We start from the raw sequence: 18,631 nt of genomic DNA on the forward strand, positions 1-18,631 counted from the left end.
ATGACTTATCGATAAGATCATGTAGAGTTCTCTAATAGTGTTAATTCACAGAGTTCTCGACAAGGATATTTTGAGACTTATCAATAACTCAGAACTAAAATAATTTAATTCAATGAATTATTTTAGACATATACTTTTGGAAAATTTATTTTGATTTTGATTCAATTCAATTCAAATAAATTAGAATTATTTCAGTCCTTTTTGGACAAACTGGGCATTTATCAGAGTTCTCGATAAATCATTTCTTAGTTCTCGAAAAGAATTAATAAAATGACTTATCGAATGTACCTTTTTCAAATTCAAAATTACTTTTCGATAAGTTTAATATCAAGCGTTTATTTGACTTCTCGATAAGTATTTTACTTTTTCTATAAATACCCAGACTTCTCGATTAATTTGAACTTGGAATTTTTCAAAATTCTAAGTAAACTGAATATTTATTACTTCATATCTTCAATATATGAACTTAATAAATGACAGATCAAGAGAAGCAAAAAGTATGAAAAACTGAACAAATTTAATTCATAAATTCTGTTCATAAAAATACTTTTGACATACTTTGTCTCTAACTTTTCTGACTTATTGACACATTTACATGCTTATATGATTTCTTGGTTACGTGAAAATAAGTTAGTCCAATGTTAATAGACTAGTACATTATCTGTGTTGTTTTGAGTATGCTGATAGTGGTTAAATTATTTGACTATATGCTGATAGGAGTAGTTACTTTTTGTGTAGGGAGTACGTGCTTATTTGCATGGGGAATAGTTACTCTTTAAAATAAACTAATATTCTTGAGTACTTGCATGGGGAATAGTTACTAGTCATTTCTAGCTGTCAAGTATGCTTATGTGATTATTACTCTTATTATCCGGGCAACTCAAGAGTCTCTTGGTTTCTATCTTTACTCCCTCTATAAATTAAAACGCTTCACTCTTTATCACTCATCACTCTCCTACTCTCAACAAACATTATATTTCAAACTCACCTCATGTTCATCTCTCTCTCTCTCTATCTCACTCAAATGGATGCCCCAGTCTTCTACAGACTTATTCATGGAGCTTACCAACCGGTCCATCATTTGGATGATGATCTAGTGTATTTTGATCCTATTGGACTTCGTGTCCGTCTCAAGGGGGTTGTTTACAGCCCCTTTGATATTCCACTTGAGGTCTTTTACGAACTCTCGTGGAATGATCAAATCAACATTCTTTTCTTTGAGATGGAAGCCTCTTTCGAGCAGGAGAGACGAGCCAGGGTGACTGAGCAGCAACGCCTTGCTGCTTTGGAGTTGCAGGAGAGGATCATCTCTCTTGCACACTCCATATCCAGAGCTTACCAGCGCAGGGCAAGGAGGTTGGAGGCCGAGAAGAAGGAGTCTGAATTAGAATAGTTAGGATTAGGATTTACTTGTTAAATCTATGTCTTAATGTACTATGTTTCCATTTTTAATGAAAGTTCTGATTCTTGTCTGAAAGTTCTGATTCTTGTCTGAAAGTTATGATTCTTGTCTTGAAATCTCTTGTTTGTTTAATAATTACTATATGCTTATATCTATATTAAATTTTGTCTTCTCTGCAATAATGCTTGCAACTAAAATATCTTACAATGTATTTGTCTAATGAAACTCCAAAGAGATACAGTTGTTCAATGCATTACAGGTCTAATACAAGACATCAACAGGGAATTCAAATAATCAATTCACATGTATTAGTGCTAAAACTGCAGCTAAAACACTTCAAAACCAAACTGTGGTTTACCCAGGCACAGCAACACAAACACAAACTCAAACACAATCCCACTCAGGTGACTCTCAAAAGCCACCTATTTTATAAAAGGACAACAATTTCATGATAATCTTCAGATTGTTCTGTTGTTTGAGAAAAGAATCCACCAAACATGAAAGTTTATCAGTTTACTGAATATTTCATGAGTGTTTCTCTTGCACCTTCATGTGCACAAACAGTCTTCACAGACTGAAAGGTTTGAGGGTAGTACTCCTGAGGGGGAGCTATCTAAATCCTCTCCAATTCAATTGGAGGTTCCTCAAGAAGGAACAACTCCCCTCATAACTCTAGCAGAAGCTGTCTTAGCAGTCAAAGCTAGAAGAATAATTGCCAATGACAATGTCATAAGAAGGGCAATCTTATCACATTTATGTGACAGTGCTCTGCAAGGTGCACAAAGGTTTGAGGCTGGTGTACATGACAGTAACCCAGTCAAATCCTCTCCAATTCCAATGGAGGTTCCCACTACAAGTGGAGGACAACACACTGTGACAACCACATAGCAATCTGTGAGTCAAACTGTGACCCCAGTCATAGATGCTTATGCACTCATTTTTCTGGTGAAATGAGTATGATTAGCCCTATATGGTCTTCCTCTAATCATATGATCACAGATTACCTCTTCTCAGCCACCTCTTATTTCTGTAGGTCAAACAACATTTGAGCTTTTCATGTGAGGATAAGAGAAAAGATTGAGTGAAAAACAAAGAATAAGAGAGGCAGGATCCATCCTGGCAAAAGGAGAGGTAGATGAATGTATGGATTTAGTAATCCTTGTGAGGGAACTCTGACTCTCAAATGTCATGAGACTAGTGCAGTGAGAATTGGTGAGACTACTTATTCAAAAGAACAGAGAGCTTAGGACTTTTATCACTAACAGACTTTTTCTGCAGATCTAAGTGAAGCTTCTATTTTTTGATAAACTCATCACCATGAATCTCGATGAAGCTTGAAGTTGCAGACAGTGTTCCAAATGGACAATGACAGCAGCTTGAACAATGTGCATTTAGCTGGATCTTTCTTCCTGGAGATAATGTCAAAAAGGGGGAGAATATATCTAAATGCCAAAATAGCTAATGGATGTTGAATAAATCTAAATGCAACTCAACAAAAGAAGACCTGATGGGAAGATTGGTTTTGGTTTCTGCATTTAGTTAAAGTTTTGACATCATCAATCAGAACTTGTGCATAATTTCATAATGAACAAGTTGGGGGAGATTGTAATATATAATAGATGATGTCAAAGATTACTGGAGCTAACAATGTCATTAATCTTCAATGATCCGATGTCAAAGATTACTGATGCTAACAATGTCATTAGCAATCAGTTAAGCTTGGGGCCAACCCTAAGTAAGTTGTACCGTAACCTTAATCTGTAATTTATACTTGTAACACTTAATGTCTGTAAAATGTAAATGGAGCAGACTGGAGCATTTTTCTCTAAACAGTGTCAAGCCTAAGAATTCTATCTGGAAGAAGATCAAGAAGGTCATGCCTCAGAAGAATTATGAAAAAGCTTGGAGTTGAATAATTCTGTTTGGTGAAAAATATTCTAAGTCAAGATCTCTACAAGTCACAGAATTAGTGTTATAGAGAAGTCATTCGAGAACTCAGAAAGACCTATCGAGAACTCAGGATTAGTCATTCAAGAACTCAGGAATTTGTTGGGGTTAAACCCAATAGGTAGTATGGTCTTGGTGATAGAAAACATAATTGAATTGGGTAATAATTGTATGGGTAGACAATTCTTATCATAAATGAGTTGGGTAATAATTGTATGTGTTGACAATTATTATTATAATGGGAATGGGTAATAATTGTATGGGTAGACAATTATTATTGTAATCAGATTAGGTATGTCTTGTTGGCTAAGTTTGTGATGGCTATATATACATAGTCATGTTATTGTTTTGATGTATGATTGAGTATTGTTTGACTTAAGTATCGCTTGAGTGAATACCGTTTGGTGAGATTGATTGTATTATTGATAATTGTTTTGATTAATAATACAAGTTGGGACGTGGGTTTTTCCGCGTCATATATTGAGTGTGTGTTTTGCATTGTTTGTTTGGGGATTGTTTAATGGAATAAATAATTTTACCTTGTGGCAAAGTACGGTAAAAGATCTGTTAATTCAACGAGGGTTATATGCGACTCTCGAAGGGAAGAAGCCTACTGAAGTTGATGATACAAAGTGGGGAGACATGAAGTTACGTGCGGCATCAACGATCCGGTTGGCCCTTGCACCGGAAATCAAGTATGATGTTCTTGAAGAGGACAATCCCAAGAATTTGTGGGAGAAGTTAACGAAGACTTATCACTCAAAGTCTTTGGCCAACAAGCTGTTTCTCAAGAAAGATTTGTTTGGGCTCAAGATGGAAGAAGACGGAGATTTAAGAGATCATCTGAATCGTTTTAATGGCTTAATCAACCAGCTAAATAATTTGGATGAAAAATTAAAGGATGAGGACAAAGCTGTTCTACTACTAGTGTCTCTACCGAAGAAGTATAATACTGTGATGACTTCATTATTGGTTGGGAAAACGAAGTTAGATTTGGATGAGACTATTTTTGTTCTTCTGGAGGCCGAAAGATTGATGAAACAAGAATCGAGTGACACATCTGATAGAAGTGCATTTGTGGTACGTTCGCGTGACACGAAAAAGAAGTATGCTAAGAAACATAACCCTAATATCAGGTGTTTTTATTATGAGGAATTGGGTCATATACAATTTATGTGTCCAAAGGAAAGAGAAGACTTGAGAGAGTTGAAGAAAAATCGAGGGGATAGCGTTTCGCTTGTAGAAGCTGATGAAGATGTTCTTTTGGTTCAAGAAGAGAAGGGATCAAAAGAAGAATGAGTGCTTGACTCGGGATGTTCTCATCACATATGTGGTAGGAGGGAGTGGTTCTCGTCCTATAAAAAGTGTGAGGGAAAGATTGTAACTTTACCGAACGGTAAAACGGTAAAGGTTGCTGGCATTGGTGAGGTAACAATGAAACGTCACAACGGTCGTGTTCAGAAGTTAACTCAAGTACGATACATACCGGAGTTAAATCGAAATCTGATTTCGTTGGGTAAATTAGTTGATTTGGGATATACTGTTATGATGAAGAACAGTATGTTGAAAGTCACTAAAGGAGATTTAGAGATACTCAAAGGTCGAAAAGATAAGAGAAATCTTTTTGTACTAGAAGGAGGGGTTATTGTTCGAGGGGAGGTATTGGGCGATCGACGTCAATGGCTTGATGGTGACCGTTAATTCGGTTGTGCATGAAATCATATTGGGTTGAAGGGGAGGATTGTTTGGGTTAAACCCAATAGGTAGTATGGTCTTGGTGATAGAAAACATAATTAAATTGGGTAATAATTGTATGGGTAGACAATTATTATCATAATTGAGTTGGGTAATAATTGTATGTGTTGACAATTATTATTATAATGGAAATGGGTAATAGTTGTATGGGTAGACAATTATTATTGTAATCAGATTAGATATGTCTTGTTGGCTAAGTTTGTGATGGCTATATATACATAGTCATGTTATTGTTTTGATGTATGCTTGAGTATTGTTTGACTTAAGTATCGCTTGAGTGAATACCGTTTGGTGAGATTGATTGTATTATTGATAATTGTTTTGATTAATAATACAAGTTGGGACGTGGGTTTTTCCGCGTCATATATTGAGTGTGTGTTTTGCATTGTTTGTTTGGTTCTATACTTGTGTGTGTTCCCCCTAACAGAATTGCCTATCGAGAACTCAGGAATAGTCATTCGAGAACTCAGGAATTGTCTATCGAGAACTCAGGAAATGCTATTGGAGATATCGATAAGTCAGATACCCATTCGAGAACTCAGAGATATCGACAAGTATACATTCATTAGAAAACTCTGAGTTATCGATAAGCCAAAGTCCATTAGAGAACTCTGAGTTATCGATAAACCAAAATTCACTAGAGAACTCAGAGTTGTCGATAAGTCAAGTCAACAATGAAGTTTCAGAGATATCGACAAGCCAACATGCCTATCGAGATGTCGAGTTCTCTACAGCTTAATTGGAGATCTCGAAGTGAAGAAATTTCTCTAAGTACAGAATTGCAGAACAGTTCAATATCCAAGGTTGCAAATCAACAAACAATTCACACAGCTGGATTGACAAGTCTACAAAAAGCAGCTTGAGAGATGTGCAAGATCAATGACAAAGATTAACTGACAGAGGAAATTAAAGTAAACACGGGATGCTAAAGATATGCTAAGCCAGAAATGGAAGATTTGCTTTTCTATAAATAGAAATGACAAGTGACAGTTTATAAAATCTAATAGCGTGTTTATTACACACTGTGTAAACCAGCAGTTAACTAAGTTATAAAGTTAACACTGGTCCTTAGTCAGATGTAACAATCAAGATAGAAAATCTAGTATTATCTCTCAAGAAAGAAGCTAAGTTCTAAAACAAGAACTTAGAGATTTTGTAGCAAAACACTGCTTGATTTTTAATATAAAATTAAGTGAGTTTTGAAGATCTTTGTTTTACATATTTGCATAGTTATTTATGTTTAACATCTATTCTACTAAATCATTGACAACAACCAACTGCTAAAGCCAAAGTCGATCAAAAATCAAATATTTAAGCCAAAACACATTCACCGCCCTCTGTGTTGTATTCATACCTAACATTAAATAATGAAAACATTTACTATATATTTAGTTATGAATTTCACAAATTATATAAATTTTAAATTTTAAAAAGAAATATAATAACTATAAAGAATTTATACAATTAAAATAAAATACAAATTTAATAAAATAAAAAAATACCCTGACAATAGATTGTAAAGTATGTTTTTTAAATGTTATTACAAAACTGAAAATTTATAAAATATTATTAAAAACACACTTGAAAAAGCAGTAAGGTACAAACTACAACCAACTTTTCAATTTCTTAAAATTTAGTAAAGTAAAAAATAATTATTGATTTCAAAATTTTTATAAAAGAATATTTATAATGTATCGCACGAGGATAAAGTTAGTATATATAAAGCTCCCGGTGCAGCGTACGGGTCTAAAACTAGTACAATGTTAAATTCTTATGTTAGTACGATGTTAAACTCTTATGCTAATTTACGCTAACTAGTTTTGTATGTGATGCACGTGATGATTTTTTTTTGTATAACCTTTTTTTGAATATTTTTTCTTTATTTTAACTACATTTTAATATATTAATTTTATTCCCTTAACAAATTTTATGTTTTTTGAAAATAATATATAGTTTCAAAAATTATACTTTTTGTACTTATATATTTAGTTATTATTGTATTTTTATATTTGACCTTTATAGCCTAAGCTATATTTTATTTTATTTTTTTGTTTACTGATTTTTTCACATTATAAATTTGTAAGATGAATATTTTAATCATACCACATAATATATCCTTAATATTTTTGTTATTTTATAAGATACAAATTAAAATTATCTATTCAGAAATATTTTAAATCAAACTTACCCACTCTAATTTTTTTTTTTAAAATGTAACAACTTTAATATAATATCCCTTAATTTTTTTAAATTAGATTGATAATAGAATAATAGAATAAAAATGATTAAAATTAAATAAAGACTAGGATTTTAAATTGAATTAGAGTAATGAGCCTAGAATTTGGATCAGATTCTAATATGGATAACTTCTATGTTAAGATATAGGGTTTTGTATCGTTATAAATATATTTTATTCATCTTTCTCGTTTTTATTCATAAAATTCGTAGGGCTCTTCTCGGTATAAATCAGCATTTTTTTAAAATTCGTAGAAAATTCATCGTAAGTTAGAAAAAATTGTAAATAATTTATTAATTTTTACCTTTATTTATTTTTATTAAGATAATTGTTACTTGTAATATATATATAATATATAATACTTTTAATATTATATTATATCATTTAATAATATATAATTATAGTTCAATTTCTTAATTAATTATCTATTATGTTTGGTATACAGATTATTAGATATTATAGTAGAATAATTGAATAAATAAAATAAATATAGTTTAGCACGTCTAACCCACCGATCCAATTATATATAGGATATAATATAATATAAAATAATTATATATTCTTAATTTCTTATATGTTCGGAAAACAGATACTATAAATTTGCTGGACCCAAAATAAAAATTTAACTACTAATGACTCATCTTTGATCAGCACTTTCGAGATTGCAACCCATTATGTGTACTCTCTTTAATGGGCCTCAATTTGACCCAATACTCTATCCAACTTAACAATCAATTACCCGGGTTGTCGGAGCCCCGAACCAAACATGTACTATGTGAATCAAGATTGAAGTCTTCTTGTCTTGAACCCTAACTTAAACAAAACCCTAAAAAAACCTTAAAATCAAGCATGTCTAAAAGCACAAAAATGGAGGGAAAAAACACAACAGAAGTAGCTCAAGATGACAAAGTCTTTGCTTCTTGCACTTTTGAAACTCTTGGTCTTCATCCCAGACTGTGTCAAATTCTAAACGGTACAATTCAATTATGCACACGCATGCTTACTGTTTTTAATTTTATTCTATGTATATATGTATGTATGAATAGTTCTGTAACATGTTTTTTTATGTTTAGAGAAATTGGAGTTTAAGGTTCCTACACATATTCAAGCTCAGGCTGTTCCTGTTATACTTTCCGGGAAGCACGCGTAAGCTCTTGTTATGTTTTTGTGTTGTTTTTTAGGGGATGGTTGGTGTTGGTTTTTAATAAATTGTTTGTTTTTTGAAATTTGGGAATTTAGGCTTGTTAATGCGGCTACTGGGACTGGCAAGACTTTGGTTTATTTAGCGACGGTTGTTCATCATTTGTTGTTGCAAAATGATAAACAGAGGATTAATCGTTCCGATGGTACCTACGGTATGTTTTTATGTCGTAATTTTTTATCGAAGAATGTGTTGATTAAGGTTTTAATTGGTACATAGTTATTACGTGAAAGTTGTTGGAATAAGATAAGTAAGGTACATTGTTGCAATGTTGCTTCTAATTGTTTAATTAGCATTTGTGATCAGGGGCCTAGCCAGGAAATTTGGTCAGGGGGATCAAAAAAAAATCGTACAATAGCAAATCATGTTACAGTTATATATATATCAAGACTATCATTAACGGTTTATTTACTATCCGATATATTTAACCTCTTTTGTTAAAAATAAAAGATAAATTTATGTATCTCTTACAAGTTATATAATCCAATGGGGTCAAGAAAAATTTAAGCGGGGTCAAAAATGTTAAGTGAGGTCAAAATTATTAATTTTGGGGGTCAAACATAAAATTTTTAAGCTTTATATAATACATATAAGAAGACATTTGAGAGTTGAGGGGGTGCAAGTGACCCCCACCCCATAAGGTAGCTACGCCCCTGTTTGTGATCATGTATGATTTTTGGAGGGCAGTGTAGTGGAGATTAATTTTTTGTGTGCTACTAATTTTAAGACTTAAAGCATAATTTGGAATGGGAATGATAGCGGTGATGGTTGTTTTTTTATTTATTGTCAATTTATTAATGGGGTTTGGACTTGAGTTATTTGGAAACATGGAAACAAGATGATGCATGTTTAATCTGGCTAGAATATGTAACGTTAAACAAAAAAATATTAGTATGAATGCTTAAGCTTTGTTACATTTGTACTTTGGTTATAGTCGATTTGATAAACCCCCGAGTCTTCTACACAAATCTGCATACGAAGTCGCATTGTGTTGGAAACTCACAATCACGGTTCAGATAAGGACTTTTCTTTAGTACTTTTTGGATACTGATTGTAAGTTGATTAAGTGTCTTAGCTTTCCTAAATTATTACTTAGGCTGAAAAGTTTTTGTATTCGAAGGCAGATTTCTTTAATAATTATGTACACCCTTTTTCTGCTTTGCATGTAAAAGTAAATTGAAAAAAACTTCATAATGAACACAACCATTCATGTAACGAAAAGAGAAAATTAAAGATGAAAACCAATTAGAGTTGTATTGAACAGTTCATCTGATGATAAATATTTAATTTGGGATGTCCTCCTGCTTATTGTATAATTTTGTTATACGTCCATGTCTTGTTGGAGTATTAGGCAACTAATGGTTGAATAAGTGTATATAATTTTATGTTCCTTATAAGCTTTATTCTTAATATTTTATAGTTGCGCATAAGTTTGAGCAATTAAAGTATAGATATGTCCTTCTAATCACAAGGAGCTTAACTTTAATTTGCTGATTTGTCTGGTATGCCCATGTCAGCGTTGGTTCTTGTACCAACACATGAGCTGTGCATGCAGGTGTATGAAACCTTGGATAAGATGTTGCACCCTCTACATTGGCTTGTTCCAGGTTATATCATGGGTGGTGAAAATAGGGCTAAAGAGAAAGCTAGGCTGCGCAAAGGTACGACTAATTTTAAGAGTTTTATTTCGAAATATAGAATTTATTCATATTTGGTGTATCGATATTGCAAAGCTTCACTAGTCACTACAATATATTTTTGTAGTCCCAAGTGTGACTTGCATATGCCAAAGTTGCTATTTCATCATCTTAGTAAACGACATTGGAGATAATTGCCATTTGTTAAATGATCAATGCTGAGTGAAAATCACCATCTACTTATCTTCATTTCACATTGAAGAGGGCGGTAATATATGTAGGTCCCGTTTGGAAGAAGCGGGGTAGAGAAAAATTTCTAGCTTGGATTTTTTTTAGCACTTCAACATGAACCCCTTTCTTAATTTCGATGAATTAAATAGAAGTCATAATCTTTCATTTCTATTTTTTGTCCTCAGAATAGGACTTTTTAATAGAATTTTACCAGCCAGTTTCAGAAATGCAAGTGAAAAAAAATATCTCATTATATTTCTTACTGCATGGTAGGACCTTGACCACTATAAGGATTTTTTTAGGCAGAGCTTCACTTATATAGAATATAAAGAACAGAAGAAGAGATCTAAATTGTATATATCCTCCCATGTGCAATGTGCATAGTTGGTAAAGTGATGTTTTACTTGAAGCAGGCTGCTTTATTCTTAATTTGTTTAATTTTCTGTAGTAATAGGTGATCGAATGAGTAATAACTGATGTTGATTTCTAAATTTTTCAAGTACATGCTTCTAGTTTTGCACCCTTTGGTTAATTTTTCCCCTTAATTGCTATTATAAATTGTGAAGTTTTTATATCTGAACTTGACCGTTTTTAACACCGGTTCGTAAGAATAACTGCTTGGTTTCAAGCAGTTTTTCTAGCATGGTGCTCTAGTGTAAATTCAAGATTTTACCTGCTTCATTAATGGTCATGTCCAGGTATATCTATTCTTGTTTCAACTCCTGGACGTCTTTTGGATCATTTGAAGAATACATCATCATTTGTGTACACGAATTTGCGCTGGCTAATATTTGATGAAGCGGATAGGTAGGAAAAAATAATTAATAATGCAACAGCTCGTATCAATTACACAACTTATGTCTTGCTCAATATTGAATTAAACTTTTCATGTGGGCCTTAAAAAGGATTTTGGAACTAGGATATGGTAAGGAGATAGAAGAAATACTCACTGTTTTGGGTTCAAGACAAGGCAAGTCAGCTGTACAGAGGCAAAATTTGCTATTATCAGCCACCTTGAACGATAAAGTAAATCATCTTGCCAATATTAGTTTAGAAAATCCAGTTACAATTGGTCTTGATGATAAAAAGACGCAAATAAAGCCATTGTGCACGAATGTTCTCTCTCTAGAGGGTGGAGTGGAAAATGCATCAGATGGTCCTGGAAAATTGACAAACTCATCAAATGGAGAATATAATGTGCCAGCCCAATTAATTCAGAGATATGTAAAAGGTACATAATGTATTATATTTTTTAATGTCCATATGACCGTATTCAATGCAACATGGTTTCAAGACTTTGATTGAATTCTCTCTGCAGTGTCTTGTGGTTCTCGGCTTGTGGTACTTGTGTCTATTCTGAAAAAGCTATTTGAGGGATCTGGTTTGCAAAAGGTAAGGCAATTGAAAATTTACAGAGTCCTCAATATATTACTTGCATGTAATTTTGTCTGGAAATAGATTGCGGTAAGAGATGGTTCTTGCAGATCGGTTTTGGAAAGCAATATATGCTTTTGGGTGCTTAACATTTTGTTTTGCAATTTACTAGATTTATTTATATTAGCTGTACTGCACATTTAAGGACCTAAGGTTTGCTCCTAGGGCCATTCATCTTATCTTTTTTGCCAATGTAGGAAGTCGCATTATTAATATCAAAATAGATATTTTACAGATATAACAAAAAAATTCAATGTATAATTGTATACCAGCAAATGTATTTCAGTTACATAACAAGTAATGTTTTTTCATAAGATAATAATTTAAATCAACTACATGTACTATCTATATATTTTGGTAGCAAAAATATCTTGGCTCATATTATTGGTAAACCACCACATTTCTGTTTTTGTCTTTTAGATATATTATGTCAAAGAAAACCATATCAAAGTTCAGGGATGATGTTTTATAAATAGTATGAAAATTACATTTTTTTTGCTAAATGAAAATGAAAATGAAAATTTCATTTAACAATATCGCTGTAATTGCATTTATATGTAGAAATTTTAAGTATAAGTTAACATTATATTGTTTCGTTTTAGTGTTTTAGTAGGCCATTTGGAGTATTGTAGGAATATTTTTTGTAACATTGTTATGTTTACTTTTGTTAAAAAAAATGTTAAAATAATTTGTATTTAATCCTTAATTTTATCATAGATATATTTATTTGGGAATACATTATTTGGACTAGAAATCTTGTTTTTCTGTTTATATTTTAGGTGTTGATATATATAGTTTCCTAAATCTGTAACTGTAGTATATTGAATATTTGTACTTCTTTAGAATTTATACCTTGTAATATAGTAGTCTATATACTGTGCAACATAGACGGATTTTATTTTGAACAAGTCAACATAATTTTGAACTGACCTTAGATAGGTTAACTAGTAGTACATTCAATATTAAGCTGAGTTTGGTTGTTGTACGAATTTTGTAAGCTTAGCTTGTCAATATCCATCGTTGAGTTAGTTCTAGGTCATTTGTAGTTTGACAAGTTCTTTTCAATGGGGGTATCCTGGTTAAATGAAATAAATAACAATTTCAACACATGTTTTTTTCAAGGACATTGATGATTATAGTTAATGACCATAACTTAACTTTCTAGCTGTTCATGGGGGAAGCCGCTCTTCTGTAAATTTAAGCTTCCTATATTGGTTTTTGTCATAGTACTGTATGTAATGAACGATTAATTGTGCAGATTGTCGTTTTCTTCTCAACGTGTGATGCAGTAGATTTTCATCATCTCCTGCTTAGTGAATTTCAGTGGCCACCAAATTCATCGTCAGAAGCAGAATCTAGGCTCTTTTTGGAATGCAAAACTTATAAGTTACATGGAAACATGGATCATGCGGAGCGCAGAAGTGCGTTCAATGAATTTAAATCAGAGAAATCAGCTCTTCTATTGTCTACAGATGTCTCTGCAAGAGGCTTGGATTTCCCCAGAGTTAGGTGCATTATACAGTATGATTCCCCGGGGGAGGCAACAGAATACGTCCACAGGTTCTTAACTACTTTTCTGGAATTTTCATTTTGGTTTTTATGGCTAGTTGATAACTTTACCTGGCAGTAACTTGCAATTTCCTCATTGAATTGCAAAGCCTTCTACACTGATAACTGAACGTGCAATATTATAACTAAAGTAGAATGAACTTTTAAAGCCATCAAATATGTATGACTTAAGATGGTCTACTGTTAGATTGTGACATGACAATTTAGATGCCACGTCACTTAACCTAAATCATTTCCATATGTTTTTTTTTTGTGTCGGATATCCGAATACCCAAGTAAAACCCTCTTTAGTATATAAATACATGTAAATGCATTATGTGGGTGTATATATAACTGACCCATCACCCCCCGCCACACACACACATTCCCTGATATTAGCAAAGCATATGAAGGCCGCAAAAAAGACATCAGCTTAGCTGAAGCTGAATCAGTGGCTGACGAATCAAATTAATACGTCTCTTTTTCCTCTTCGTTGTTAATATTAACAGTACTAAACCAACATATCATCTGGAAATCCTAGAATTTGAATAAGTTGGACCTAATTAGTTATAATGAGTTGTGTCAGAACACCAAATCTGCATTTTCCATGTCAATAAATAACTATGTATCAGCGCCCCGTCGCCATCAGCATTATGTCATCTTTCTGATGAATATAACGGTTGCAACCTGTATGATTGTTTTTGTTCATAATATTATTTGAGTAAACATTTTAAGTCGAGTGAAAAAAAGTTGCTACCAAATTAGTAATTATTTATAAATTGGGTTAAATATCAAAGAGGTCACTCAACTGAAGGCCATATATCAGTTTAATCAACAAACTTAACGGATATCATTTGAATCACTAAAGTCATAATAAATATCAAACAGATACCTCAAAATATGTTTTCGAGAATTAAAAATTATTTTTATGGAGTTCTATATATTTTTCTTGAATCCTATTACAACCAAATGAAAATTTATGAAATCTAGTATTTTATATAATATAGTAAGATTTTTAAAAAATTATCTACTCTTTACTTGAAATTTTGTAGTCATTTTCTTTATTTAAATAAAAATAATTAGTAGATAAATTTTTAAAAATCTCACAAAATCATCTAAAATACTATGAATTCATAACTTTTCATTTGGTTGTACTAGGATTTAAGAAAAATGTTAAGAACTCCATAAAATAAATTTTAATTCTAGAGCACATATTTTGAGGTATCTGTTTGATATTTATTATGACTTTAGTGATCTAAATGATACCCCGTTTAGTTTGATGATTAAACTGATATATGACCTTCAGTTGAGTGTCTACTTTGATATTTAACCCTTTATAAATTACATATTTGAGCCTTCTATATCTGCTGTCCATTTATATGGTAACTGCTATAGGTCCTTGAATAGTTCTCTACTGACAGTTGAAATTTTAAGCATAAAGATAACATGCCGAGCACCTACAGAGTACCAAAATTTTGCATTTCTCGTCCACTATAGTTAGGGAGCTTTATGCTCTAAAGTCTATAATTTATCTGCTATAAGATTATTTCTAAAACAGAGGTGACTATTAAGTGGGTGAATATCTTTCTTGTACCAAACAGAGGTGAGCTTCGTACTGTTTTGAGCTTCTATTGGGGCTTTTTTTCCATTACTGTAGCTCCTGTGGTGTTATTCAGGGGGTTGATACTTGGTTTTGAGTTTCTTCAAGCACAAAGAGTGTCAGATATTTATTTCACGCACATCTTGCAAAATGCAGGGTCGGAAGAACTGCTCGGCTAGGTGAAAGGGGAGATTCTTTATTATTTTTACAGCCAGTCGAAATTGATTATTTGGATTTGCTGAAAAGACATGGCGTGCTGCTAACAGAGTATCCTCTTCTCAAGTTGTTGGACAGCATGCCATTTTATGGTCGGAATCCGAATGTCAAGAAGGTTTTATCATTGGAGATGCACCATTGGGTGCTTTCACTGCAGAAAGCACTGGAATCCTTCGTCATAACAGAGGTAAGGTTTCCACTAAAATTCAAGTGCACTTTTCTTTCGATGTGTGCAACCTTACATATCCTCTGTTATACTGTGAAATCTACAAGTTGATATACATTTACTGGTCAGTATGCTCGCGTCTATTATTTTTATATTTATTCTTCTATATTTCCTTTTCTTTAATAATTGTATATTGAAGCTTTAAAAGTAAACAAAATTTTCCTGACCAGAGTACGTTATAAAACTTGTGGAATAGATTCGTTAAATTTGCTACATTGGTCATCTAAGAAGCACGGACTCGGATACAGCGACACGGGACTCGGGTATGGGGACACGGCAATTCGCCAAACCTCGAAGAGTCTTGGATACGGGACTCGGCAAATAAAATAATAAATAAATAAATATTCTTGATAAGAGGTTTATATGAAAGTGGGTGTATGTGTGTATATATGGGTGTGTGTGTATAACTGTATATATATGGGTTTATGTGTGTATATATGGGTGTGTGTGTATAACTGTATATATATGGGTGTATGGCTGTATATCGATAATGAGTTTTGATTATAAGGGATGGGTTTGGATGATGCAGTCTGTATGTATGCTGTGCGTATATCTAGCACCTGTTTATAAAATTAGGTTAAAAACTTAATGGGCTGGGATTTTTGTAGTTGCGTTGGGCCTTTTCTTCTTGGGCAGAGTCCCAGAAGAGTCCCCGCCGAGTCCCAGACGAGTCCAGCAATCTTTTTGTCCCGATTCTCCACCTGGCGAGTCCAATACATACTCAGCCGAGTCGGGGCCGAGTCGCCGAGTAGGGCGAGTCGGACTCGCATACGGCATCCAAAACGGAGAGTCCGTGCTTCCTACTTGATCATATATTGGCTTTAAATTGTCATCCGGGATGTTGGACTAATATAGGGTGAAATGCTTGTTAGGCAAATATTTTGCACAAAACACAGAAGAGCACACAGCACATACGTAAGTCATCTAGTAGAAAATGCTTCAGTATGCCAGGTAGGCTCAAAACTCAATGTCCAAGGCCCAGGAACCTTTGGGCCTATAAAACACAGAATATGCTGATCTACAGTTGCACCCATATACATGACAGGGGTGTTTTAAGCCCAGGCCCAAGGCATCAAGCCCTATAAGGTTAAAAAAGGAGTTCAAGTGAACTTATTTATAGAAAATAATATACCCGGACCTTGGATTATCTTGAGGTATTACTCTGATGAGGCATACTCCTTGCTTTGTGCCTTCTTGTGCTTATATTGTTAACTATACAGCCTGTGCCAAGGCATCAATATTTTTATATTTATGGTAATTTTTTTTATTCAATACCCTAATTTGTTTCAAAATAATTTGTAAAATATTGACTTCTAATATTAATGTAGAATATATTTTTGGTCAACATATATTTGCTACTGTCCTAATCACCATCAAAGTAAAAATTTAAATGGTATTAGTCACTTGGAGGATTAGAGTTGAATATCATCATCAATTGTATGTTTCTGCCTGCTTCCAGGGATAAAGAATGAAACACAAAATTCTAATAATTTGATCAAAGTGCCTAATCAACCCATGGTATATTGTATACACGTTGATATAAAGGAGTTTGATGATGCTTTATTCGTTAATATTTTTCCTTCTGTCTTTATTAGCCAAGCGTGAAGAAACTTGCAATGAGTGCTTTTTGCTCTTGGGTGCGAGCATACAGTGCTCATCGTGGTGAGCTAAAAAGTATTTTTGTGGTAAAGAAACTTCATTTGGGCCATGTGGCAAAAAGTTTTGCGTTGAAAGAACAACCATCTTTGGTGGGAAAGTCCTTCCAGAAGCAATTGAAGAAGAGAAACCGAGACCAGAAACAGAAAGGAGGATCAAAGAGGAGACGTATTGTTGGTAAATCATAATTTTGATTTTTACTATATTTAATTGGTAGCTAATACGGGTTAGAGAATTTTGTAAACACAGTATTAGACCCCTGTCATTATTGTCACCCATTATAATCAATATGGGGCTCACACTTTTTTATTTCTTCCAAGTCTTAATTGGAAGTTAGATAGGGCAAAACAACTATATGGTTGTACGGGGTTTGTACCTTGTGACTTATTCACAATGGTCCAGTTGTGAAATGAAGTGTGGTTGACAATTCACATCAAATTTTGTATCTATAATTAACTGGTAAAGATTTCGTAGTTGCCCTAAAAGATTCTTGGTCTGCATGTCGTTTCCTATCATAGTATTTGTACTTTCTGTACATCCTTGTTAATAATTGTTAAACTTGTATGAATTAGTAATCTTTTTTAGCTTTAAAAGCAGAAAATTATACGTAAAGTTCTTTTAATTATGACATGTTGACGAGTACAAGGTACTAGCCATCTCAAGTCTCAGCCAAGTTGTGTTGCTGGCTTGTATTATTGATGTTGAATGTGATTTGGTTTGCAAAGTTGTAGAGTCATCTCACTTGTATTGTTTTTTATTCGCATTATCGTGATTAGAAGTAACATATCGGGATTTGGCACAAATGAGGCATTGTTTCCTCAACCGAAGTCTAGTGCGCCTACTAGTAGTTCACTAGAAGTTACTCTTCCAAACCTAGCTCTTAAAGAGTGAGGAGTATGTACTTCCCTGGCAAGAAAAGAAAACGATATGCCAACACCCTCAGACTTTGGAGTTGTGTTTTCTAGGTTCAATGTGTTCAGTTGTAATCACACCTAATATGCAGGTACTAATCATCGTTTTGGACCACAAACCTAAAATGTCGATAGCAAATTATACAAAATCTTGATATATCCTTTTCTAAATCATAGGAGGAGCCAAGCTAATCTATCTTTAAACCAAAACAACTGACTTGTGAACGACCATTAAACCAATGATGAGGTTGAAGTTATCCCACGTCTAATAATATTCAGATTCAAGTTGCTGGGTTGAGCTGTAGAGGCCCACAAATGTACCTATTCGTTTATATCATGGCCCAGCATTTATTAATTTCAAAACATAGCACATGTAATTTGGCCCACTTAAGTCCTAATCCAATCCTCCAGGAGCCCTTCCATTACTCATTTTGAAAATAATTTTTTTTTAATGATATTACTATAATCTAAAAATATTCTATAAAAATACGTTGCAACCAGAATGCAATCAGTTGTATCAAGTTTTTTTGGTTACATTTGAGATTGCTGTTAGTTGCAGATTTATGTCGAGATTGCATGTAATTACATCCGAGTTGTAGAAAATTCATGAAGCTTATTTTTACAAATAAAA

At 33.2% G+C, this 18,631-nt stretch overlaps 1 protein-coding gene across 1 annotated transcript; it reads left to right on the top strand.

Annotated features, from left to right (window-relative positions):
• The first annotated feature begins 8,113 nt into the window (after positions 1–8,113).
• Positions 8,114–17,520, top strand: LOC141693011 (DEAD-box ATP-dependent RNA helicase 17). The gene is made up of 10 exons (XM_074497992.1): positions 8,114–8,313; positions 8,414–8,486; positions 8,580–8,695; positions 10,059–10,202; positions 11,108–11,216; positions 11,315–11,640; positions 11,728–11,801; positions 13,102–13,403; positions 15,148–15,394; positions 17,029–17,520. Exons 1-10 carry the CDS (start codon positions 8,190–8,192, stop codon positions 17,275–17,277), a joined length of 1,764 nt encoding a protein of 587 aa, XP_074354093.1. The 5' UTR covers positions 8,114–8,189; the 3' UTR covers positions 17,278–17,520.
• The last annotated feature ends 1,111 nt before the right edge of the window (positions 17,521–18,631 follow it).

The sequence above is a fragment of the Apium graveolens genome, chromosome 10 (assembly GCF_009905375.1).
Source record: "Apium graveolens cultivar Ventura chromosome 10, ASM990537v1, whole genome shotgun sequence".
Lineage (NCBI taxonomy): Eukaryota > Viridiplantae > Streptophyta > Magnoliopsida > Apiales > Apiaceae > Apium > Apium graveolens.

Excerpts from the sequence above, each read along its gene's own strand:
- LOC141693011 (XM_074497992.1), top strand. The coding sequence starts at position 8,190 with ATGTCTAAAAGCACAAAAATGGAGGGAAAAAACACAACAGAAGTAGCT. Across the intron at positions 8,487-8,579 it reads ATACTTTCCGGGAAGCACGC|GCTTGTTAATGCGGCTACTG; the intron begins GTAAGCTCTTGT and ends TTGGGAATTTAG. Across the intron at positions 8,696-10,058 it reads TCGTTCCGATGGTACCTACG|CGTTGGTTCTTGTACCAACA; the intron begins GTATGTTTTTAT and ends TGCCCATGTCAG.